Source organism: Melozone crissalis, unplaced genomic scaffold (assembly GCF_028551555.1).
Source record: "Melozone crissalis strain CALT ecotype California unplaced genomic scaffold, PUWL_Pcris_2 ptg000005l_1, whole genome shotgun sequence".
Taxonomy (NCBI): domain Eukaryota; kingdom Metazoa; phylum Chordata; class Aves; order Passeriformes; family Passerellidae; genus Melozone; species Melozone crissalis.
The window spans coordinates 20,114,945-20,131,482 of NW_026535783.1; the positions used below are offsets into that span (position 1 = coordinate 20,114,945).

Sequence of the window (16,538 nt, forward strand, 5' to 3'; positions counted from 1 at the left end):
ACATTTCTGAACAGGCAAATTTCCTCTTGCCTTCTATAAGCCCAGAGCCCGGAGTCATATACAAATTGTCAAGAAACAAGAACTAAGATGACTTTCACCTTTCTCCTGCTGCTCATGAATCATCTGGAACTAATGGGTGAAAGTATGACTAAGTTGGCCGTTAATCACTATACTTCAATTTTTCCTGTTCAATGTAAAAATGCTGGTGGTAAAAAGAGCATGAGGAAGGATCAACATAGCTTTCAGAAATCTGTCAGATCATTTCAGTATTTTTTTGTTTTATAATCTGAGATTTCTCCCCTCAGTTATACATCGCACTTCTTACATTTGTTAGTGGGCATGCAGTGCCAAGAACCATGTTTATTTTCAGTGTCAAGAGTAAACACTGAAAACAGAGATATTGTTGATTATTTCAAAGAAAAAAAAACCCCACCAAACTAAAATAGAATAAAGACAGAGAAATGAAATTTGACTAGCCCCAAAATAAACTTTCAAAATTCTGAATTTATTTTGACAAATCTGCAAGAAGCATTATCAATTGTGTGAATATTATTTTAAAAGGATAGAGATTTTATTAGCTGTGTACTTTCTTATAACTTCTACATTTATGTCTACAAAAGAGGGTTTTTTTCCTGGTCACTCGCACTAACATGCAAATTTCTACCAGAATCAAGTAACACACAGAATGAAAAAAATATTCCTGAAGCAGGGTAGCATTCTTTGGGGAGGTGGGGAGGAAGGGGGCCGGGGGAGGAGGGTCTGGGCAAGGTGTTTCCCCACTGTAAGTAAAGAAGGCATTTTCCACAGCTGCTAAGCAAATAAGAGAAAGTCCATTAGAATCTTCAGACCCTTGACAAAGACTCTTGGCTTATGGCACTGGTCGGAAAAGCAGATAAGCCATATAATTTTACAAGAAGCAACCCGCTGAATCCTTCAGGAAATGCAGCTTGGCAATCTATCTTCAATTCAAAATAATGAGGTGGCAGGAGCATGATGGAGAAATAAGTCTTCAAAAACATCACGTAAGGGAATCCAGCTGTGCTTGTATAGTTTCCAGCTATTTAAAGGAAAGAAAAAGAGAGGAAAAAACCTCCACTCATAAAGGGTTGTTTAGAAACATGCAAACAGAAATAACCAATATCTTCAACTACACATACCAAATATATTTGCATACCAATATAAAAATCCTGTACTCATGAATATTTGTTTTTACATGAAGCTATTAGAATTCATTGCTGCAGTTTAAATATTCAAATTTTAAAGAAACAGTTGTCTAAATACTACCTCTTTAGCATGCACAGATGTTTTCCTCTGAATTTCCAATGCATAATAACAAGCAAAAAAAATAAGAGTTCATTTTGATTGGATTACGAGCCCGCCATCTTGACTGAAGATGTAACATGAAGATGCTGTTTCCAGAGAGATCTCCACTGCCATCATCAGCTACTGCTCCTGATCCAACTGCCAGGTATGCTTACAGTGACCCAAGCCCTGCCTATTCCAAAGGTGAATGCACAGGCTCCTATTGAAAATGGTTTATGTCATCAAAGGAATCCAACAGCCTTAATTTAAAGTTGGATCCTGGATTCTTTCCAGTTTTATTCTATTTAATTCATATAGGCAACACTTCCTGCTGAGCAGCATAAGGTGTTCACAAAGAAAATTATAATATTGTAAAATCTACAGACCTTGTTGTAGAACTCAAATAGCTCCTGATGGCTAAATTCTACAAACACCTTCTTCAGGTTCTGTAAAGAAGAAAGAAAAAACAATTTTAAAAAAATTAAGGATTAAGCATACTCTTTTTCTTTTTCTTTTTCCTTTCCTTTCTCTTCTTTTTTCTCTTTTCTTTTCTCTTTTCCTTCTCTTTTCTTCATTTCTCTTTTCTCTTTTCAACATTAACTCCAGTAAATCAGAATATGAGATTAAGCTATATGAAAGATAACCCTTAGTTTCCTTCTATTCACTACAATGTTCCTCATACATGTATATTTCATTTAAGTGAAGAATTCAAATCTATCAGTATATCTATTCTCCTCCTGTGAAGAACAGTAACAAAATAATCTACGTGAAGAATTTAGTTACCTTATTTTTAAGTCAGACTAAAATGAAAGATTACATTCATCTTTCTCAGCAGTCCACCTAAGATCTGGTAAATACTTTTCACAGTGACAAAGTCAGTAGTGTATTTGATTGAACTGGCACAGTTATTAATGTACTGCACAGGCACAGAGCTGATACTTTCATTCATTAATCCAACAGTTCCAATTTTAGCATGCTGACACTGCTATAGGCATCCATGCAGATTCAGCCAAAGTTAACAATTAACACAATGGCTTCAAAGCAGTGCTTAAGCACTTAAAAAACCCACAAAATAACACAACTGATGAAAACTGCTGTAGATAAAACAGATGGTGGTAATAATCCTCTGCATGCATGTGCTGATGTCTGTGAAGATGGGGGTTGAATTAAAACTTCTGTCCTGCTTAACTTGCTTGGAGCCTGCTACCTTCAATCACACTGCAGATCTAACCACACAGTTCCTAGCCTTATTCCTTCTACTTCACTTTGTGCCTTTATTTATTTAAAAGTAAATTTCTATTTCTGCACATTATCTTTGTTTTTCTTAGACTTTTCAAGGGTTAGAGGCATTCCTGAGGATAAAAGCTGCACTACCATGAACAATAATGAGGCTCTGTGAAAGCTGAATCTCTGGATTCACAAAATACTCACAAAATATTATCAGCTGAAATAATGCATACACACCACGTTTCTTTAACTGGTAGCAACTTCATGTACCACTTGGGTCAATAGAAAAACACTTGTTTATCCACTCAGCTTAAATGAGCAAGGACACTTTTGCATACAGACAAGGCTGAGGGCCAGATTCTGTGTACTCAAAGCAATGCAAGTCTCAAGTTATGCCAAATAATGTCACTGAATTTGGCGTACCAAGTGCACAAGACCAGCAGAAGCCCTGGGAACACAGTATAGGTACTGCCTGGTGCCTGCTCCTCAAAAGGAGCTGTAAGAGACACAGGAAAGAGATAAAATAACTGGGGCCAGCCTGTCTGGTGCAATTCCTCCTTCTCACTCTGCAGAAAGAAAGATCCCTTCCAACAATTTCAGGACGGCTACAAAAGCCTAGAAAAGGACCAGTGATTTGCATGAGAGACCAATCTTCCCCCTCTGGGAAGGAACAATGCAATACTGTGAATCGTATGGTGAATACAAAATAAAACTACCAGGACAGCAGTTTTCTTTGCCATGACTCCAGCTGATCCTCCCTCCAAAGAGCATAATGCCATGACAGGGGAAGTAAAAGCATTTTTAAAGGCTTTCTAACAGCTAAGAAACAAAAAAAGAAAGCAAACAAGGGTTTTTTCAGAAGAGAAAGCGGGTAGAGGAAAGAAGAAAGATACGTTAATAGCAAAGGCATCTACCATTTCAGCTGGGATGTTTGCTTGCCGTTTGCCTTCCTAGAAGGATTTTAGTGACAGAATGGAAGAAATCAGAACTGCAAAGATGAGGTTCAGCAAAAGGAAGATACAAGATATCTTTTAAGTTTATCAGTCACAATTAATAGCTAGGATAATTTCTTGAATGATTTCTGGAAGTCTGCTGCATTTTGATGTGATAGTTTTGCAATGCCGCCAGAGAGGGGCAGAGAAAGACCTCTGACCATCTGATTGCATTTCTCCAATCTCAGTGTCTCATTCAAGATGGGCATCTTCTGGTACTTCTTCAAATCAGCAAGCACAATCAATTCTCTTTCTCTCTCTCACTGCTTGTCTTTCATATTTTCTACCTACATTAGTTACTGTTAGTTAGAAGATAAAGTATGCAAGTGAAAAAAAGTGCAGACCTTTTAATTCAGATACTCTTTACAATTTATTAAAAAATGCACTCTGCTTTATGAAAAGGATGAGATCTCTCTTCCCATAATTATTTAACAGTCATACTCTGATAACTAGGACAAAATGTATGTTGGATTGTGTCAGGCAAATGTCTGTGGAGATCTAAAAGAAAGCATGCCACGCCAGGTATGTTTCTGTTCTGGGGTGGGAGTAGCAGTGTCAATGGGAGAGAGGTGTAACAATCTTGAATGAAATATGTTGTTTATCTGCACTTAATCATGTGCAAAAACACATTTGTTTGTATGTCTAAAAACCTGGCATATCTACTATACCACTTTAACAGAGAGTAGTGTACAAAATAAACCATACAGATGTATGACACCAGTTAAAAATGTTATATTACTACATTAAATTTTTCACTAGCATGAGTCCACTAAGGATGGTGACAAATTATCATTATTATGTGGTCAGGAGTTCCTATTACAAATCACAAAAATGTTGTATCATAACTAGATCCCTAAAAAAAACCCGTATTTCTCAGTTGGCTGATGGCCCCCCATTTTTAGCTGAGATTTCCATTATTTACTTATTTGCTTTATTCTGTGTGAATATAAACAAGTGCAATTAAAACTGTGCACCACAAGACTAGGTTACCACCCAGATCTTCAATTACTCAGTAAAATTGTCTTAAAAATTACTGTTTAGACAGATTACTGCTAAACCCCCCAGAACAGGCAAATTCCTAATATACTTAATGAAATTTTACTCAGATAAGCATACAAAACTAAAAACCCCAATAATATTTCAACTGTAACTAAACACAGGATGAAAAAAATCGCTTTCAGCTTACCTACTTAATTAAATGTCACTGTGTGCAGACAAAGCCTCAACCTATTTATGAAAAGTACAGTTAAGCAGACTTCTTTTATCTGCACATACAAGTTTTCAGATGTTGCCTCTGATCTAGTATGTTTTTCCCAGACGTAAATAAGAAAACAGCAATTTGCTGGATGTCTAAAGTCTTTTTTTTATCAAGTGTATCATTCTTTTTTCCTCTTTCCTTATAAATATCTTCCCATCCCTCACCTTCACACTACTCTCCCCCTCATTTCTGGCATCTCATTTTCTCTTTCTTTTTATCATCTTCATGTGAAAGAAAACTATACTGAGCAACCAGAAAACCAAACTGAATTTATTCCCATTGTCACACCTTGTCAATCCAACAGTTTTTCTAGTTACATCCCAAATTTTTCTGCTGTGCCAGTGTTAACTCCTAGCTCCTGCTTTTAAGAATTTTAGGCTTGAGTGTGACAGTTTCATAGCATCAGATAAACATAGCTGAACGTGATATTCTTATGAAGACAAAGAAATCTCTAAAGTACCAAACGTTCATTCTTTGGGCTGCTTTGAAAACAAGGAGACAGGCTTTTTGTCTGACACAATGTCCATGAAGGATGGCAGGGACTGCACTGGAGCAATACGCTCAGTAAGTGTAGCTAAAGAGTATGTACAGCACATTAGCTAAATAAAGTTGCTCTTCAATGTGTTCATCTACTGTAAAACATGACAAAGCACTGCATTTACTACTGGAAAGGTATATGTGAATTGCAACTGTCACCAAGAAAAATCTTTACATCACTCTGAATTCACTGCAAGGAATATGGTAATAAGCTTTCTGAAATGTGTGGTTTAACATGTTTGGACATGTATCACTAGTGAATGTATTTTAAGTGTAAAAATTAGATTTTAGTGCCATTTTGCCTTCATACATCTAGATGAAATCTGATTTAATTCCACCTCTTCTGTCACCCCAGGGTTGTATCAATTTACAACTCACAGCCTCCTGAGAACCGTGAAATTCTAATAAGCTTAACTGATTAGGGTTGTTTTCTCCCCTTAAGTATCTTCTCACTTACTGTCTGCTATTATTTTAAAAAACATAACGTCTTCATCAGTCTCTAAAACCAAATTTCCTTTGTGGGTGGAAGGGGGGCAGGAAAGAGAAAAGAGAAATGAGAAGAAAATGAAGATAAAACCTTTGTATTCCCAGTCAATATTAATATGTTATCCTAAGCAAAACAGCCATTCTGAATGTCTGGCTAATTCTACAAAATAGCCACAGTCTTTTAATATATACTTAGCTTACAACCACCACCAAACAGACAATTTTTTAGCTGAACATGATCATCAGCATAAAATGATGAAGATACAAATATACAGGATATGTAAGAGTCTCCAACTTCCCATTATCTTGGCTAACTATTTTAATCCTTAATACCTTCTTGCTGCAAAACATTTCTGTGGAAACCAAGCAAAAACTGCCTCCTTAAAATACTTTAGAAAGCAGAGGCAAATTTCGGGTCATAAACAAAGGATTGGGTTTTGCTTTTAGGGGTTTAGATATTCATAATGTGCTACTGAAAAAAGCCTTTTTACTAATGACAGAGTTTTGCAACCTTACATACTACACAACGATTCCACACTTTTAAGTCCCCAACCCCATGTGTAAGCATAAAGTAATGCTCTAGAAGTTATAAACTAAAGCCAAACCTCTGGTTTAAAGCTGTCTTGAACACAAAAACACAGCTACTACTGTTCTCAACTGCAAAGCTATAACTACTTCAATGATGTTAAAAAATAAATGCCAAGTATTTTGAAGCAAACGGAGGTATAAGCTGAATTATATATTTATAAGCGAAGTGTCTGCTGATAATGATAATGTTATGTGACTGAGCATGTGTAAAAAATAAGAGCATATTCAGCAAAGCTTTTTAATAGTAACTAAGTGAAATAACATACATCCCAGTCCTCATATTCTAATATTACCTTTAATACTGTCTTTAGCCACATCTCCATTTGGTCTGAGAGAAGAATATTTTCACATTTGCTATCCATTCTCCAATTTATTCCTATTAGATATCCTTAAAATCTCAGATATAACAGAATTATATGGATAACTAAGCTAATCAGTGTATGGACAAATTAAGATTCATTCCTAAACAGACCCCAGTTGATTCTTACTAGTGTGCATTTCCCTCTGGACCTATCAATTTTTGTGCTACATTAATTCAGACTTCCTTTAAACTTGCTTGGGTCCCAGAGAACTGTGCATTCACCTAGGCACTTACAACTTTTTCTACTTATATCTCACAGAATTTATCAAAAAGTTTCTGTGGCTTGGTCAGGAAGATCAATTTTAAGAAGAGCATATGCATTAAAACAGACCAGCATTTCTTAGAAGCACACCTGTTTGTTAACTCTCTGCATATAAGAGACAGTAATTAAAACTTCTTCATATTCTTACAGCTGTAGATGAATGTAATTCAGCTCAGGGATTCAGCAAAACACTGGGAGTTAAATACAGACTAATATATTCCTAATTAAACTTCTTTCACATCATCAAAAAATGTAACCTTCAAACTTCATTCTTTTTCAAAGCTTATCTCCATTTGCAATACCAAATTACTATTTTTGTAGAGAAAAAAAATCATGTTTTATTACCAAATTACATGCACTTCAAGTTTTGGTGTGTAACTGTTATAAAATGTAAGATACTAACCCACGCTTCCTGACCAACATATTAACATCTCATAAATGAACTCATAAACATACTGCGTTCTACCTTTCAAAGTTGCATTTCTTTTTCATGTAAGCTTAAGAAACTCAAATTCCTTGTGGATTCAGGGAGATCATGATCTGCATCATACTAAAGATATACTTCCCTCTCTTTGCAACATATATGCAAGCATCCTAACCAAATCCTGTGTTGATTCCTGAGATCTAACCAACGTGTTACTGGAATTTATGGAGATACATACAGATAAATCTTGAATCTCACTCCAGCAGATTCAGGATCATTTAAACATGTTTGCATGGAAGACGGCAAGAATGAATTTATTGTCCAATCTGGTAGTAAAGCAACAGATTCTGCAGGCATTTGATCACCTACAGAACACCTGACATACTCCCAAACTGCAGTAAGAATTGTCAGTCACTACCATTTTCATTACTCCTGTTCCTCTCCATCCTTACAAAAATACCCATTGCTGGCTGAATTAACTGGTGCAAAACTATGGACAGGAAATGGGACACAACTCCTAAAAAGACCACACAGGCTGGGAGGATCACAGAGCATTAGAGGGAGACAGGTCCCTTTTCCACAGTAGGTAAGAAAAATGCTTTTAAAACTGAGAGAATTATCTGAGAAAAAAACCCCAAAACTACAGTTTTCACCTCAGTACATTGTGTCAGAGTAAATACCATCTTGCTAAAGAAAAGAGAGATTGAAAAGCCTTTTCTTCCAATAGCTGTATCCAAGCAAAATGTTCCTAGGAATTTACATTCCTGTAAGTACCATCATTATATTGGTTGGCCTTTCAATAATACTTTTGCATGGAAAACTTTTAAAAACCAGAAATCTAGAGATGAGGGTTCACACTTCTCTGCAGATTATGTTAAATACACTTTTAGAAAAACATCACAGTAAGCAAACATGCTTTTTGGAGAAATGGGTGGTAGATGTGTATCAGTGTATGCCTATCACTTAAAAGCATGTCTTTTATATCGATACTTCCCTGTATGTTGCAGGTATGGAAAATGGCTCATAGGAGATCTGTTGAAAGGCGACTTGCTTTATGTCAGTTCTGTATTTGTATTTACCTTCACATGCCCTTTCCTTCTTTGAAGATAACTATGCACACTGTACAAGCTCCTGACTGATTCCTCACTAGACTCCATATGGATTCAGTCACTATGAGCAACGAGCCTCCATCCACATGAATGTTGTTGTATTTTCAGGATTCAATAGCAAAGCATGCATAATTTCCAAAAACCTTATATCCAACAAAACATGCATTTAAAAATTGCTTCATTCACTGAAAGGCTGCCACAATTACTAAGAATGTCACAGACTAATCTGAGGAACACATGTTCCAATAATTATTATCTTCCTGTTTCATCTCTCATCTAATTTTGCAAATTCTACTGCACTCCAAATACTGCAGAAAGCCCTCTGAAGAAGCAATCTTACTAAAAATTTAAAAAGGAAACCCAAAACCAAACAAACAAAAAAACCCCAAAAAACAAAAAACAAAACAAAACAAAACAACAAACCAAAAAAAAAAAAAACAAACAACAAAAAACCCCAACCCAACTCCAAAATCCACCCAAATAGGCTTTCTCCCTATTAAATTTCACTGTATAAAGTTTGGAAAAAAGAGTTCACGAGAAATCACACACACCCTAATTGTTGCATACTGCTTATACTGTCTGTAACTATCAAAATACAACTTTCTTGTTTAATCAGAGCTATACTGTGATAAGTGGTTTTATTCCTCAGAAGAAATTAAATTATTATCTTTCCCATTTTGGTACACTTCACTTGTCACAGAACTTACGACATTTAAAAAATTAAGTTCAGGAACTCTGCAAGGAAAACCAGGCAGTTGTGATTCTGTGTTTCTTTTATTTCCACTGGGGTAGCATGTATAAGTCTTCAAAGCCATGAAGACCAATGAGTTCATATTTCCATTCTAAAGATAGCTCACATCAAAACTGACACAACAGTCTTACATTCACCTCAAATGATAAGGAATTCACTTTTCTTCTTATTATTGTATTCACAGATAACTTCTGCTGAAGAAATGGAAAGCATCATGCTGGCAGTAGAAATGCTTTCAAGCTTTTCTGACCTCACATGATCACCAGATTTGACCACGCTGATGCCATTTTGATTTGATGCCACATTAAAAAGATGTCATGTAGCTATAGTTGGGAAATATTTTCATTATTGTGATCAGAAAATGATCAAATTCTAGGAAACCAACAAAACTGAGTATAAATATTAAGTGCCTAGTATTGTCATCCCGCAAGATTATGAGGCTTAAATGGCAAACAATGCACCTTGGTTATCTTAGAACAGCGAAGCTCAACTTACAGCACCAAAGGCAGACTGAAAACTCTTTGCATCTTGATATACAATGGTCAAAACCCTCTATTAGCAAGAAGAGCAGCTCAGCACCATGCACTGAGTGTTTTAAAGAGCTTTTCACACAGCTTGCTTGCAGCAGATGTAATTAACCTGGAGTTACAAACACTTTATGTTCTAATCAGTTACACATCTAATGCTGGGTCTGAAGCTGGATTTAGAGGAAACTCAAACTGTCATCCAAACCACCCCTTTGTTCTTGTCAAAAAGCCACACCAAACCTCCTCTGTCCAGAGAAGAAACCTGGGTTGCTATCATCTGTGTCCACATCTAGAGCTACAGATCTGACAGAAATATTATATGGTGATACCCTGCAGATGATTAACATTTTAAGAAGGATTTATACCTCCATTTAGGAATGGAGGAAGCTGGCATCTTTTTGAATTATGACCTTCTGAGCCTACTTGATTCAGTAAGAAACTGCAATGCTGTATTGTTTTACCACAAAGAACCTTCATCGCTGGAATACCTGAAAGTACCTATTGTTTCTACTGAGGCACAAGAAAAGCTGCTGGATAAAAGATACCAGCAGTGAGGGGAAAGATCTAAGGAAGCTCAGACCCACATGAAATCAATGTAACTGATGTGAAAACTCCTTTCAAAAATCTGTTTAAATATTCACAAAATGTTGAGATTAGATAATCTGTAAATTAGGTTTTTTTGTTTGAAATGGGTCACTCGAAGTATCACAAATTTGGATTTTGTTAGGCAGATCAGCAAAGATAAAATGTTTGGGGCTGTTTTTTTCTGTGCTAAAGGGATGCTAGTGGCTGTCAGCAAGTATGTTTTTGATCTCCAGCAGGCAAATAATTCCAGCAGCTAGCAGCTGGGGACTTGCACACAAATCTCAGCTGCTGAAAGACAGGGAAGTCATGCAGGAATGAGGGATGTTAACTAGCAGTCTAGTCCCCAGCAGAATCAAAGGCAAAATTCCTACGGAATAAGGCTGTTTGTAAAGTAATACATATTTTATCCTTTTAAAAATTTACTTAATTTTATGAGGACGTCTCCTACTTACTATTTCTACTGTATTCTAAGGGTTGTAATATATCTACAGCTTTTGCTACAATGCTCATAATCTACAAATAAGTGCTGGTATCTCTTCCTTGCCATAAGCAACCCAGCAAAGCCTTGAACCAGAGCTATCTGTTTGTATCAAGGACACACTGATGTCAGATGTCTCACTGATGTGAAAAAAACTACATTACACCACTAGCCTGACCAAGTAAACACCAACATTTCTCAGACAACAGACCACAGTGCAAAACTGGAAGAGGTTATTAAAACCAAAGTTTGTCAAATGAGACAAAAAAGCTTTGCCTTTTTACAAGAATTACTAATAGATTATGTGATCTTCTCATTATGGCTCCACAAAATTAGTAAGAATGTGGAAACAACCACTATACTAAAAAGCAATCCAGAAACAACTTTCTCATTTGTCACTGAAGGTTACACACATTCTAATGACACAAAATTAACTATTTTGGACTTCAGACAGTGGAATTTCAGTGATTTTCCTTTACTGCTTTGGCTGACAAATTATTTAAAGCTTGATGCAGTGGAGTGGTGTGAATTCTCACTGCTTACTGAAAACTGAACAAAGCGCTAAGGACTGAAAGTACAAGTTCTGTGTGTTTTCACATATACCAAAGATGAAATAAGATCTCTCACCCCCCATTTTCTTCAAAGCCAGACCATGAACATAAGTGTGTAAGTAATATCCTTTCAGGAAAGAAAACAACAAATTTTGGCTAACATAAGCAACTCGAAAGAGGGTATCAAAGCCCTTTTTATTTTCAAGTCTGTGTGCTATTGAATCATACAGGTTGCTTTAAAAGACAGTAAGTAATATGAAGGAATATAGTACTAGATTCAGATTATTTTACAGATAGCAGGAGCACAATCCAGTACTTAGGTTGGCTGCAATGGTTTCAGTAAGTATCAAAACCAAGACACTTTTTATGCTTCTCTCTCAAAATGAACCCATTTAGCTCCCAATTAATTACATTTTTCTCTTCCAAGACAACACTGCATGATGCGAAACTAAAATGGTAAAGCAAGCAATAAAAAGTATACGCAGTGTAATCTTTTCACAAAGATAGACATGAAATTAATATTTAAACTAAACTTAATGGCTTTTTTTGTCTTTTTAACATTGGAGTGTCACAGACATCTTTTCATAAAAATCCTTTCTTTAGGATTTTTCCTTCTGGGAAGCTGAGGCCCCAGAAAAAGAATGTAAACACTGGTTATCTGCTGCTGTGGAATGCAACAGGTGCATCTGTGATTGGCCCATGTTGGATGTGTACAATTAAGGGCCAATCAAGGACCTAGCTCTCTCTGGGACAGAATCAGAGAGAGCTCCTTTGTTATTTCATTCCTTTTCTATTCTTAGCTTGCTAGCATTCTGAGATCTTTCCTTCTATTTCTTTTAGTATAGTAATAATGTATATATATAATAAAATAATAAATCAAACCTTCTGAACATGAGGTCAACATTCTCATCTCTTTCTTCACCCTGAAAAACCCTTGCAAGCCCTGTAACAATAGGAGTTCTTCAAAAGGAAAAATGGAATAGCAAGATGTTACAGGTCAGTTTGCAAATACTAATTTCTCAGAATCACACATCATTAAGGTTGGAAAAAACCTCCCCCCGGGCCAGAGGGGACACGGAACACCGAGAGTCCCAAGACAGCAGGGACAGGGAACACCAAGTGTCTCGGGCCAGAGGGGACAGGGAACACGGAGTGACCCAGGACAGCAGGGACAGGGAACACCGAGTGTCCCGGGCCAGAGGGGACAGGGAACACGGAGTGACCCAGGACAGCAGGGACAGGGAACACCGAGTGTCCCGGGCCAGAGGGGACAGGGAACACGGAGTGACCCAGGACAGCAGGGACAGGGAACACCGAGTGTCCCGGGCCAGAGGGGACAGGGAACACCGAGTGCCCCCCGCCCTGCTGGGCCTCTGGGCGAGGGCACCGGGCCTGGGGAGCCCCCAGATCTCCATGTGCTGCTGCACCTGCCCCGAGAGCTCTGCCTTCTGGCATGGATCTGTTGCTGTCTCGTCCCTCGGTCCTACAAGCCCGAGGCTGTCCCTGCTGGCACAGTATCAGGAAGGGCATTTCCAGCTGATGGTGAGTTTGCAGCAGTTGGCTGTCTAGCCGTTATTTACTGTCACCTTTTTTATTCTTGCCTGTTGCCACTTTGTTTGTTACTAAACTGTTATTTTTTTCACTTACATCCATTGGTTATCTCATTCATTACTGGTGGGAAGGGATTAGTTGGAATCAAGGAGGAAGTTACTCATTTCAGACTGCCCATCTCTTTAAACTGTCTCAAATCTATACACCTATTTTTAACAATTGCAGCATTAAAATGTATCTCTGTGACAGGATATTTTAGTTTATTCTGTTAAATATTAGAGATCTTACCTGCTTAGGGAGTTCACCTCATAACAAAGAACCATGTTTGGCAACAAATAATAACCGTCCCTTACCTGAAGAACTGACAAGGAATACAATTTCAACCCATTCATGACCATTCAATTTCTCCAAATAATTCTCAGAGGGAGCTGATCCAAACAAAATCCCTAAAAGCTGGAAACTACATATTTTAGATGGCCACTGGATCTACATATATTAGATGTAGATCTGGATGCACAAGTAATTTCAATAGATACTGACTGATAAGCAGTGAGAGTAGCCAGAAAGATGATCTAGATAACTTGGTAGGAGGCCAATGAAGTTCACAAGAGACAAGGCTGTTGAATAGTAAAGTCTTGGGATATGAAGACTTACTGACCTCCTGTTTGTTTATCACCAGCAGTTTGAAAGTGCTGCAACTGGAGTCTGGTTAAAGAATTCCAGCACAAAGTTCAATAACTCTGAAACTTTAAAGAGAGAGTAAAATATCCATAAAGAGCAAGTATACGAGTGAATACTCAAAGGGTCCAGAGCTCTTGAATAAAAAATTGCTGCTATTAGTCAGCTACACCTCTCTAGACACTACCATTCAGAGCACCACTGGGCCATAGGACTCTTAGTGTAGAGGTAAAATGTTATGGTCAGATACTACAAGGAGCTAGATTACCTCCAACCGCTAAAATGTGCTTAATAGAAAGTCAATACATTAATTTTGCATTAGTGGTTGCATAGCCCATTCTCTCAGAATCTAAGACAGCATAAAAACGCAAGGCTGGCATAAACTCTGTATTAGCTGCATATATTCCAGTTAATGTGACAGAATGGCTATCTTGTACCCGACATTACAATTCCACTGTGAGCAATCCAGCCATGCAGAGATATAGTATTAATGATTGTGAAATCATGCCTTGACTCCGTGGCACTAACCTAATTGTGAAATTAGACTTTGTTTATTTCACAGCTGGGTACTGACTGGCTATGAATTGAAGTGAAAATGCTATTTACAGGCCAGTATGTGGCAATACTTCCAAGCAAACAAAAGACTGAAGAGGTGAAGACAGATATCAAAATGGGGCTGTAAATTAACTTGCTGAATGCTCTTACTCAAAAGTTGCCTGGAATATTTCACTACTCTGAAGCCATACCAGAACGAATCTCACAGGCCATTATTCAAATGATAATAATAACAATGACTACTAGAAAATGCTGTATTTTCTACACCACTCTCTAATGCAGCATGGCATCATCTCCCTAGTGTTGCAGTTTCGAGTATGTTTTTTTAACACTGTTTTATGGAAACCAAGAAATACTGACAGAGACTCACAGTCAAAACCTACACAAATTAGTGAAAAGTTAAGGTAATTTACTTCAGTTACTTCAAGTAATCCCAGCAGCCCACTGCTTCTAGTTGCTGACTACAAAAAGCTCCAAAATCTTCTCTAGTTGAACAGCTACAGTTGAAAGCACAAAATAATGCAAGAATTTTACAGCTAAATATAACTTTGTCACAAATAATGTTTTCCACCCTGACCACGGGTGGAAGCTATTTTAATAGCTTCACAATCAAGAAAATGTGTGAAATCAGTTGTGACTGGGGATTACAAAGAAAGTAATTAGTTCATGGAGATCAATCTACAAATCAACACAGACCTTGGACAAGACAGACCTCAGGATCAAGACTCTGCAAGAGTGGCTTCTGTCGTCACTCTGTGTTCTAGGCGGGAGGAGGGAAAGACTCCTTCTTTTGCCCTCCCTGTAACACCCAGCTAGAAGATACCTGGGCTTCAGTAACAGTCTGTCCCTGTTTTTCCATGGCAAAAAGCAATTTTGGGGGACCACAGTTATAGACCAACACAATGTCCACCTATTTAAAAAATGTACCTACAATCAACTTGCTCCTATTGAATAAGGATTTGACTAGAGTGCTTCACTCGGAACAGAGAAAATTTTTTGTAAATATATTTTTTTAAAAGTCAAGTAAAATTCTTAAGTTTTGCAGTGATAAAAATTTTCTACTCTATCAGTACAATAATTTTTAACACCTTTAATTAAACAAATTTTAAGAATCTTTAATTCACTTGATGTTAAAGTCTCAAAGTATGCCCAGTATTTTTGCCAGTATAGCTACTTCTCAGTGAACTGCAGTAAATGCTTTATTATTTAATTTGTTCGGGTGGGGTTTTTTTGTTTTCTTATAGCTGCTTTCCAGTGAACTGTAGTGAACACGTTATTTGGGCCGTTTAATTTTTTTTGGGGTGCCCTATCACAAAGCCAATCCATGCTAGATCAGAAATAGTTCCTTCTGCACTACCCTTATTCTAGTATAAAAATCTTGCCCTAAAATCTGTGGGAAAATATTAGGTGCATATATGCCGCATTCATTACTTAAAATCTTGTATTCTGTTCTTTAAAACATTTTTTTTCACTTCAAGCTTTTTTGAATAACAGGGAGAAAAAATGCACCTGAAATAAATAAACTCATTTTACAGATAATTTCTAACAAAAGTGAAATATCCTCAAGGGCATCCACATTTTACATAAATGCTTAGCATGAAACCATTTTATTGTAGTTAAGATAAATATCAGTGGACAAAAGGGGCAAATGGAACAGGGTAAAAGTACCAGTTTTATTGCATTCAATGAATTAATACTACACCAGTGTAGAATAAAAGAACTTGTACACAAGTGTATAAAAAATGTACACAAGTGAGCTCTCCAGCATCCCCCAGAACTTACCAAAGATATACTACATTTGTACACAGGTTTGTGTGTGATCTGCAGCACAGCATGAGATTATACTGACTACACAGTCTAATGCTTTCTTGCTAAGTTTACCTAGCCACAGCTTTGATGTTGAGTTCTCGCTTTTGCAGAAAGATGAAATGACTTGCAAACACTTCTGCTGATTTCATTTTCTTCTTGATCCTCAACACTAACAGCTGAAGTTTTAAAAGGGGCACTTCTGAAAAAGCTTAGGAGACTCTAAGAGTGGTAACGTGTTTCATACATCATTTTCTACTAGCAGTTTATATCTTTTAGTGTGTAGAGTGCAGATCTGTATAAATCAGTAAATTCAGTTTCATCATGTTGTAATGAAGAGCTGTAACACCCTGACTCTTGAGTTATTTTTATTTATTTTCAATCCAGGTTTGGACATCTGAACTCCTATCCTACCTAGATTCTACTTTTAAAATGCAATAGAAGATGTTACATCACACAATGTACTTCTTGAAAATATCCTCATGCTTACAAAAGGAAAGTGAGACTCAA

At 37.0% G+C, this 16,538-nt stretch overlaps 1 protein-coding gene across 1 annotated transcript in view; it reads right to left on the minus strand.

Annotated features, from left to right (window-relative positions):
- Positions 1-484: 484 nt before the first annotated feature.
- COMMD10 (COMM domain containing 10) overlaps positions 485-16,538 on the minus strand; it is a 100,971-nt gene continuing 84,917 nt past the window's right edge. Inside the window, exons 6-7 of the mRNA XM_054285482.1 lie at positions 1,689-1,748; positions 485-1,057 (exon numbers count right to left, since the gene is read on the minus strand). Coding sequence (XP_054141457.1) covers positions 1,019-1,057; positions 1,689-1,748 — 99 coding nt within the window. The 3' untranslated portion in view covers positions 485-1,018. The remainder of the gene's footprint in view (positions 1,058-1,688; positions 1,749-16,538) is intronic.